A 9,367-nucleotide genomic window follows, 5' to 3' on the forward strand; every position below is an offset into this window, starting at 1 on the left:
AGTGGATGGAGCGTCAGCCTGCGGACTGAAGGGTCCCAGGTTCGATTCTGGTCAAGGGCATGTACCTTGGTTGCAGGCACATCCCCAGTAGGGGACGTGCAGGAGGCAGCTGATCGATGTTTCTCATCGATGTTTCTAACTCTCTATCCCTCTCCCTTTCTCTCTGTAAAATATCAATAAAATATATTTTTTAAAACTCCATATATATCGTTATTTTAATATCTGCTTATATTTTCAGTTTCACTAACCCTATAACTGACTTTTTATATTTCATTCTATAGTTTGCTTTATTCCATAGTGTGCAACAGTCCACATTAGGAGCAAGTGAAAATTTTTACAACACAGCCTATAATTTCTTCTAGCTTCCTATATATCTTTTATTCTTTTACTTTTATTTTTTCACAAATATTTATTTAGTGTCTCCTTTGTTCTAGGTACTACTGACCAAGCAGTAAATGTAGCAGATAGATTTGCTGTCATCACATTTCCTCTTCATTGTCCCAAATCTTCAAGGTCAACATCAACTTAAACTTCATTCTTTGCCTGACACCCATCTTGCATTCTTTCAACCTTGTTTCTCAGCCTATTCATCTCCACTCCTTTCTAGTCTTCACACACCAATTATATCTGGTGATATCCCACCACCCTTTGCTGACTGGGTTGGTGTTATGGTCTAAATATTTATGTCCTTCTCAAAATTCAGATGTTGAAATCCTATCCTTGAACATGATGGTATTAGGAGTGGCACCTTTGGGAAGTGGTTAGGTCATAAGAATGGAGCCCTCATGAATGGATAATCCTATCTAACAAAGAGGGAATATGCTAATCAACCCTCATGTTGTCGAAAAAATGGTGGCACCCACAGCCAATAAGGAAGGAATATGCTAATTGACTGCCCTGCCCTCAGGGTGGCAGGCACACAGCCGCTCTGCATGCCTGCCTCCGGAGACCTCCAGTCCCCTCAGCCCCCCAGCTGCCCAGGGCCAGCCCGAGGCTTGTGCTGCTGGCAGTGGCAGCAGCAGAGGTGTGATGGGGGGTCACCTCCTGCCCCTGAGGGCTCCCAGACTGTGAGAGAGGGCAGGCCGGGCTGAGGGACCCCCACTCCAGTGCATGAATTTTCATGCACCGGGCCTCTAGTACCCTATAAAAGAAGCTCCAGAGAGATTCTGAGCCTCTTTCACCATGTGAGAACACAGTGAAAAGGCTATGACCCAGGAAGAGACCTCTCACTAGAACATGACCATGCTGATGCCTTGATCTTGGACTTCCCAGACTCCAGAACTGTGAGAAATACATTTCTGTTGTTCATAAGCTACCCAGTCAGGTACCTTTTGTATAGCACCCTTAACCAAGTCAGCTGGAGATGCTGGTCATCAGAGATGAAGAAGAAAGCAAAAAGTTGCTAGCTAAGCTCATTCATACAAAGAGTTTAGCATAATATGAGCAAATTTGCGAAAGCTCTAGTCAATATTTACTATTCAGATCTATTTAAAAAAAACTGCAGGCAGAGTAAACAGTGCCATCTAAAGTTTGCATGACCTTAGGCTGTGTTGAAGCCACAGGAAATTATCAAACCAATGTTGCATAACTTACCAGCACAGGCAGGATAAAAACAAAGAAATTATTTGCCCACTAACCCTCATCCCCATGAAAACATTCAAATTCTGTGTCTCTTCTATTCTCTAATTCTAGAATTAGAGACTTCTTTATTGAAGCATGCTTGGGGCAGTGTCTTGAGCTTAGTTTATGCCCAATAAAACTGGTTGATTTTTAATCATGAACTAGAGGCCTGGTGCACAAAATTTGTGCACTTGTGGGGGTCCCTCAGCCTGGCCTGTGTCCTCTTGCAGTTTGGGAGCCCTGGGGAGCGGGCCTAAGTCAGCAGTCAGACATCCTTAGCACTGCTGTGGAGGTGGGAGAGGCTCCTATCACCACTGCTGTGCTCACCAACCATGAGCCCAGCTCAGGGCTTCTGGCTGAGTGGCACTCTTCCTGTGGGAGCACACTGACCACCAGTGGGCAGCTCCTGCATTGAGCGTCTTCCCCCTTGCAGCAGTGTGTGTCATAGTAACTGGTTGTTCCACCCTTTGGTCGATTTGCATATTAGCCTTTTATTATATAGGTTGGGAGGGACTGACAGAGGTCAGAGGGGAGGAGGCTGGACATAGACAAAAGTGTGGTGATGGCCAGAGGTGGGAGGGCTGGGTGGAGGAGGGCAAAGGGGCAGAAATGGGAGACATCTATAATAGTGTCAACAATAGAATAAAAACAACAATGATATACCACTATGCTACACACCTATTAGGGAAAAAAAAAGATACATTATGAACTATGTATTTACTACTTTGATAAAATTAAAAAACTTAAAAAGAAAGGATTTTGTCCAGAAAGGAGTGTTGTTGAAATGTTTATTTTTTTTCTTTTTTATTTTTATGGTAAAGCTAAGGAAGCTTCAGAGCCCCTGTGAGGGCTGGATTTGTTCTGGGGGAGACAGCAAGCAAGTTGCAACAGGCAGCATTTTGGATAACCTGCCTAAAATGATTTAAAAGAGAAAGGAACAGATTCCCCAAGCCTACAGTTATTTATAATTTATTTACTTATTCTAAATAACGTCATTTTTGAACCTTATTAAAAACTAGAGGCCCGGTGTACAAAAATTTGTGCACTCGGCGGGGAGGGGGTCCCTCAGCCTGGCCTGTGCCTTCTCACAGTCTGAGACCCCTTGGGGGATGACCACCTGCTGGCTTAGGCCTGCTCCTAAGGGGGAATGGGCCTAAGCTGGCAATCAGACATCCCTCTGGCAGTCCGGCAGCCCTCGGGGGTTGTCCACTTGCCAGCGGGGAGCAGACCTAAGCTGCAGTCAGACATCCTTAGTGCTGCTGAGGAGGCAGGAGAGGCTCCCACCACCACCACTGTACTGGCAGCCATCAGCCTGGCTTGTGGCTGAGCAGAGCTCCTCCATGTGGGAGAGCACTGACCACCAGAAGGCAGCTCCTGCATTGAGCGTCTGACCCCTGGTGGTCAGTGTGTGTCACAGTGACCAGTCCTTCCCAGTCTTTCTGCTGTTAGGGCCAGTTTGCATATTACCCTTTTACTATATAGGATAGAGGCCTGGTGCATGGGTGGGGCTGGCTGGTTTGCCCTTAAGGGTGTCCCGGATCAGGGTGGGGGTCCCGCTTGGGTGCCTGGCCAGCCTGGGTGAGGGGCTGATGGCTGTTTGCAGCTGGTCATACCCCCTTCAGGGTGGGGGTCCCCACTGGGGTTCCTGGCCAGCCTGGGTGAGGGGCTGACTGCCATTTTCAGGCTGGCCGGTGACTGAAGCTCCCAGCCTCTCCTTTTTTTCCTTTTTTATTCTGGGATTTATTTACCTTCTATAATTGAAACTTTGTTGCCGTCACTGCAGCTGAGAGCTGGCTCTTACTTGCTCCAGCTCTGAGGCCACGGCCTGCTGAAAGCAGGTATCGGGGGTTTGTTTAGCTTCTATAATTGAAACTTTGTTGCTTTCGGAGCTCAGAGCCGGGCCACGGCAAGCAGGGAACCTTGGCTTCCTCCATCACTGGAGCAAGCAAGCCTCCTGCTTGCTTCAGCTGTGTGGCTGCCGGCCGCCATCTTTGTTGGTGGTTAATTTGCATATCACCCTGATTAGCCAATGGGAAGCGTAGCAAAGGTATGGTCAATTACCCTTTTTGTCTTTTATTAGATAGGAAATCTGCCCCTGCCTTCAGGTTCAGTAAACTTTAGGCCTCACAAAACCTGTGTTAGTCCCTGAGGGTTGGGGTCCCCAAAGGAGCTTGGATTCATTCATTATATTTATTTGCTCCTTTTAATTCTTGTTCTAGAATTAGAGGGAGAGTGAGGACAGTTTTTTACTCAGTAATTTTTATAGTAAGAATTGTATTGGAACCTGCTCCTTCTTTGGCTGCTTACGGGTTTACCTTACCAGGAACTCACAGAGACTTAAGCCCTTTGAACATAGGGAGAGAGCTGTATTGTGTTAATACAAAGTTAATACAACTTTTATAAATATTGTTGAAGAAACTGATAAATTTAATACAAAGTTAATACAAAGTTAATACAACTTTTATAAATATTGTTGAAGAAACTGATAAATTTCAGTGCCATGAGGCATTACTTTTCCTTCTGCTCCACCTCTTTATTGAGACTTTTATGCAGAGCATAAGGCTGGAGGGATAGGCAGGTAGAGCGGAGTCAAGTTGCTTTTTCCAAACCCTAGATGACATACTTTGATTTTACATAGTAGATGCATTTCTGAATGACATTTTGAATTGGGTATATTATATTTTGCTAATATCAACTCCCTTTACTCATAGATGTTATTTTAAATGATATTTAAACATTTCGTACTATCTGGTGCAAAGTATTTTGCTTATTTCAAGAATGTGCATTCTTTCTGTAGTAAAGTGAATTATCAACGTGGTAAGTCTATTTGGGGGGTCTGCTTAAAATGGGGCACATCAGTACTAAATTCCGCTCGAACAATGACTAATGCGCACACCATGTGTGGCGTTAGATGGCTGTTGGTCATAACCATTTATTTGGTCCCTTCGCTCCCACAGCACCTTGCTTCAACCAGAGGCAGTGTCTTGACCCTCCATGACCTCTTTGTCATGGCGACCTCGGGAGTCTCCTGCCTGAGGCCTCGGCAGTCAGCTGGGCGCAGACCTTCCCAAGAGGGCGGCAACCCTGCAGATGCCTCAGGGGCAGGGACCCCTCAGGCAGAGGCGGGGCCGGGAGGCACAAGGGGAGGGAGAGCTTTTGGACCAGCGGACTCCCAGCAGCAGCTTCCCTCCTTCCCTCCCCTCCTCCTGGGCCAGTGGCTGACTGCTGAGGGAAGCAGCAGCTGCTGGCAAGGCTGCAGGCTAAAGAGGGTGGGGAGCCTGAGGCGTGGTCAGGGCCAGGGGGGCGGCACTTCTTCCCAGGGTTTCCGAGGGTGTTGGGGGTGGAGATGCACCCCAGCCTCTGCGCTGGGGCCTGGAGAGGAGGGAGGCTGCCCCACCCCCACCGCTGGGTGGGACGTTGAGGGGGAGGGCTGTGGGTCACTAGCCCACACCCTCCCTCCCAGGGGCGGGTCCCGGGCTCGGGTGCTGCAGAGGCCTCTGGACCCTTGGGGGTGGGAGGAGCGGCTGGGCCCGCTCCGCAGCGAGTCCCCCACTCGGGTATCTGGATTAGGCGAAGAAACTGACCCCGGCCATGTAGGTGAGGCATGCAAAATGGGCCCGTGGAGTTGTGGCCGATAACAAAGCACTGGCATCCATGGCCTGGACGCCAGGGTCTGAGAAGCTGGTGGGGTGCGGGGCGCACTCTCCTGCCTCCGCCTGGCGCGGGTGCCGCTGCACTGCCGGCGGGGGGAGCAGAGGGGCTGGCCCAGTGGGCAACCAGCGATCATCATGCTTTTGGCCTTTTATTATTATAGATAACTAGAGGCCCGGTGCACAAAAATTTGTGCACTCTCGGGGGAGGAGGGGTCCCTCAGCCCGGCCTGTGCCCTCTCACAGTCTGGGACCCCTCGGGAGATAACGACCTGCTGGTTAGGCCTGCTCCTGGGTGGCAGAGGGCAGGCCCAATCCCTAGGTGCAGCCCCTGGTCGGGCTCAGAGCAGGGCTGATTGGGGAGTTGGGGCGCTGCCCCCTGTCATGCACAGAGCAGGGCGGATTGGGAGGTTGTGATGCCACCCTCAGTCACACTCAGGGTAGGGCTGATTGGGGGGTTGGGGCACCGCCCTCTGTCACACTCAAGGCAGGGTCGATGGGGAGGTTGCGTCACCACCCCCTGTCATGCACAGAGCAGGGCCGATCAGGGGGTTGGGGTGCTGCCCCCTCTCACTCACAGAGCAGGGCCCATCAGGGGGTTGGGGAGCTCCTCCCTGTCATGCACGGAGTAGGGCTGATAGGGGAGTTGGGGCACCGCCCCCTGTCACACACAGAGCAGGGTGGATCAGGGGGTTGGGGTGCCGCAACTGTCACACTCAGGGCAGGGCGGATGGGGAGGTTGTGGCTCTACCCCGTCACACACAGAGCAGGGCCCGTGGGGTGGGGGGGTTAGGGCACTGCACCCTGTCACACACAGAGCAGGGCCGATCAGGGGGTTGGGGCGCCGCAACCTGTCACACACAGAGCAGGGCCAATCAGGGGGTTGGGGCACCGCAACCTGTCACACACAGAGCCGCAGGGCAATCTGGGGGTTGGGGAGCTCCCCGCTATCAGGCACAGAGCAGGGCTGATCAGGGGGTTGGGGCACCTTCCCCTGTCACGAACAGAGCAGGGCAGATAGGGAGGTTGTGGCCCCGCCCCCTGTCACACACAGAACCGCAGGGCGATCAGGAGGTTTGGTCGCTGCCCCCTGTCACGCTGATCCCGGTGCCGGGAGGCATATTACCCTTTTACTATATAGGATAGAGGCCTGCTGCACGGGTGGGGGCCGGCTGGTTTGCCCTGAAGGGTGTCCTGGATCAGGGTGGGGGTCCCCACTGGGGTTCCTGGCCAGCCTGGATGGGAGGATGATGGCTTTTTGCATCTGGTCACACCCCCTTCAGGGTGGGGGTCCCCACTGGGGTGCCTGGCCAGTCTGGGTGAGGGGCTGAGTGCCATTTTCAGGCTGGTAGGTGACTGAAGCTCCCAATCTGTCCTTTTTTCTTTTTTTTTTTTTATTCTGGGCCAGCTTTAGCTCTGAAGCTTGGCTCCAGCTTTGAGGCCTCGGCTGCTGAAAGCAGGTATCTGGTTTGTTTGGGTTCTATAATCGAAACACTGTTTCAACTCCAGCTCTGAGATTCCGGCTGGCTGAAAGCAGGTTTCTGGGGTTTTGTTTAGCTTCTATATTTGTAACAATGTTTCAAACTGCAAGCTCAGAGGCCGGCAGCCACAGGCGGGGAACCTTGGCTTCCTCTGTCACTGAAGCAAGCAAGCCTCCTGTTCGCGTAAGCTGCCTGGCTGCCGGCCGCCATCTTGGTTGGCAGTTGATTTGCATATCGCCCTGATTAGCCAATGGGAAGGGTAGCGGAGATACAGCTAATTACCATGTTTCTCTATTATTAGATAGGATGGGAAAGGGATGGTGGTTGGGAATATGGAGCAGGAAAGTACCTTTTTTACAAATGTATTTGATTTTTTTTATGTGCAGTTTTTCCCCCAAATGCATATGATTTACATTATATTTAATCAGGGGAAATAATACTGAATCCAAATAAAACAATGGTTTTGGTGAAACCATGAAAATATGTCATGCTCTTAAGAAGAGAAACTACCTCAAAACCAGGTTTAAAAAAATAATTGCAAGATATATTAGTTTTATTTACAACTAGAGGCCTGATGCATTAAATTCATACATGGGTAGGGTACCTAGGCCTGGCTGGCAATCAGGGCTAATATGTGGGGTGACTGGTGGGGCGATCAGCCCCCCCCACTGGCACCCTCCTTGGCTGGGCTGGGGCCTGCAGGCTGGGGGCAGCTCGTGCATTAAGCATCTGCCTCCTGGTGGTCAGTGCACATCATAGTGATGGTCGTTCTACCCTTCATTCTGCCCTTCAGTTGATTTGCATCTTAGGCTTTTATTATATAGGATGAGTTATTTTTAGGCCAGAAACTATCCTTACTGTATATTACTAAATTAATTATAACAATTAATAGTATTATCATCTGTGCATTTATTTTTTACTGTGAAAAATTTCAAACATACATAAAATTAATAAGAATAGTATATGCCCATCAACAGGGAACAATTATGAAATTTGACATACTTGTTTAGCTTTTGTTGTTAATCCTCACCCAACGATATTTTTCCATTGATTTCTAGAGAGTGGAAGGGAGGGGGGAAAGACAGAGAGAGAGAGAGAAACACCAATGTGAGAGAGACACATTGATTGCCTCCTGCAGGGATCGAGCCTGCAACCGAGGGATGTGCCCTTGACCAGAATTGAACCCTGATCTTTCAGTCCAAGGGCTGACGCTCTATCCACTGAGCCAAAATCGCATTTTTTAAAGATACAATCCTAGCTCAATCTGATGATCATTGGAATAACATGTGCTTTATTACCATTAAAATACTTTTTTAAATGTATTGAACATTGCCTTTCAATGCAATATTTCAATTTGATGGCAAATGTTTATTAGCATTATTAAAAGTGAGGACCTTAGTCCTGGCTGGTGAGGCTCAGTTGGTTAGGGCATCCTCTTGAGCACTAAAGGGTCTTGGGGTTCAATTTCCAGTCAGGGCACATACCCAGGTTTCGGGTTCAATTCCCAGGAGGCAACCGATTGATGCTTCTCTCTCACATTGATATTTCTCTCTCTCTCTCTCTCTCTCTCTCTCTCTCTCTCTCTCTCCCTTCCTCTCTCTCTAGAATCAATAGAAAAATATATCCTTGGGTGAGGATTTAAAAAAAAAAAGTGAGGACCTTAGCACAAGTAAACTTCCATTACACAAACTTCAAGAAGAACTATACTCTTGTTTTTGTGTATGGTAACTATTGCTGGAAATAAGAGGGCTTTCAACTGAAACATAAACACAGTTAAGTACATAAGAGTTTTTCACATGATACATGTGCAAAAATATAATAATCGATATTTTTGCACCTGTATCATGTACCAAGCACTATATTGAGAACTTTATAAGCACCCACTCTTCAAACAACCTTTTTAGGTTTTCTTGTTTTCTCCATCTTACAGATTAGGATGCTGAAGCTGAGAGAGATCAGTTAACTGTCCAGTCATCCAACAAATATTAGGCACTGTCGTATCTGTTAAACTTGTATTTTATTTCTATAAATGATGTTTTTAAAGCATGAAAATTTTTATCCTTACCAATGATAATCAATAAATGGTGTATAATAAACATAACATTGTACAGTCATTATTTAAATTCACGAAAGTCTGCATAAACAAACAAGAGGACTGTGCTGATGGGAGATGCAATAACAACCTGTGGAGGTCCTAAGAAGCCTGCAGCTCCCAGGACCAAGGGGTGTGAGTAGGGCAGACTCTCAAACAAACAAAACAAACAAACAACCCAAGAATTTCAAGGACATTTATTAAGTGTCTTGGGTTTTAAGTCCATATTTTTCAGTTTCTGTATATAACAAATTAAATAAATATTTCATCTTATTGGCTTTATTTTTAAATGGATAATTAGCAATAAAAATAGTGACTTACGTGTCAACGGAAATAAGTTTCTTTTCCCCATTGTCAGAGGCATAATTCCAAGTTGTTTCAATAATTCCAATGTAATAATGCTTTTCTTTTGCCCCGGCTGTGGTACTATGTAAAAAAAGAAAAATACCCAGCAACAAAGTCTTCATTTTTTCTCTCTTGGAGCCCGAAATAGTGAAGTGAAACCAGGAGCAGGCACTTTTATA

The 9,367-nt window shown here is 47.7% G+C and overlaps 1 protein-coding gene across 4 annotated transcripts in view; it reads right to left on the minus strand.

Annotated features, from left to right (window-relative positions):
- Nucleotides 1-9,367, minus strand: part of CP (ceruloplasmin) — a 104,119-nt gene extending 94,752 nt beyond the window's left edge. For 2 of the 4 annotated variants that reach the window (XM_070405942.1, XM_070405943.1), the window contains exon 1: nt 9,165-9,367. In XM_070405942.1, the coding sequence (XP_070262043.1) occupies nt 9,165-9,310 (146 nt within the window). In that variant the 5' untranslated portion in view covers nt 9,311-9,367. The remainder of the gene's footprint in view (nt 1-9,164) is intronic. The other 2 variants (XM_070405945.1, XM_070405944.1) reach the window with 2 other exon arrangements.

The sequence above is a fragment of the Myotis yumanensis genome, unplaced genomic scaffold (genome assembly GCF_028538775.1).
Source record: "Myotis yumanensis isolate MYYU_CA2020_CCGP unplaced genomic scaffold, mMyoYum1.0.hap1 SCAF_2, whole genome shotgun sequence".
NCBI lineage: Eukaryota > Metazoa > Chordata > Mammalia > Chiroptera > Vespertilionidae > Myotis > Myotis yumanensis.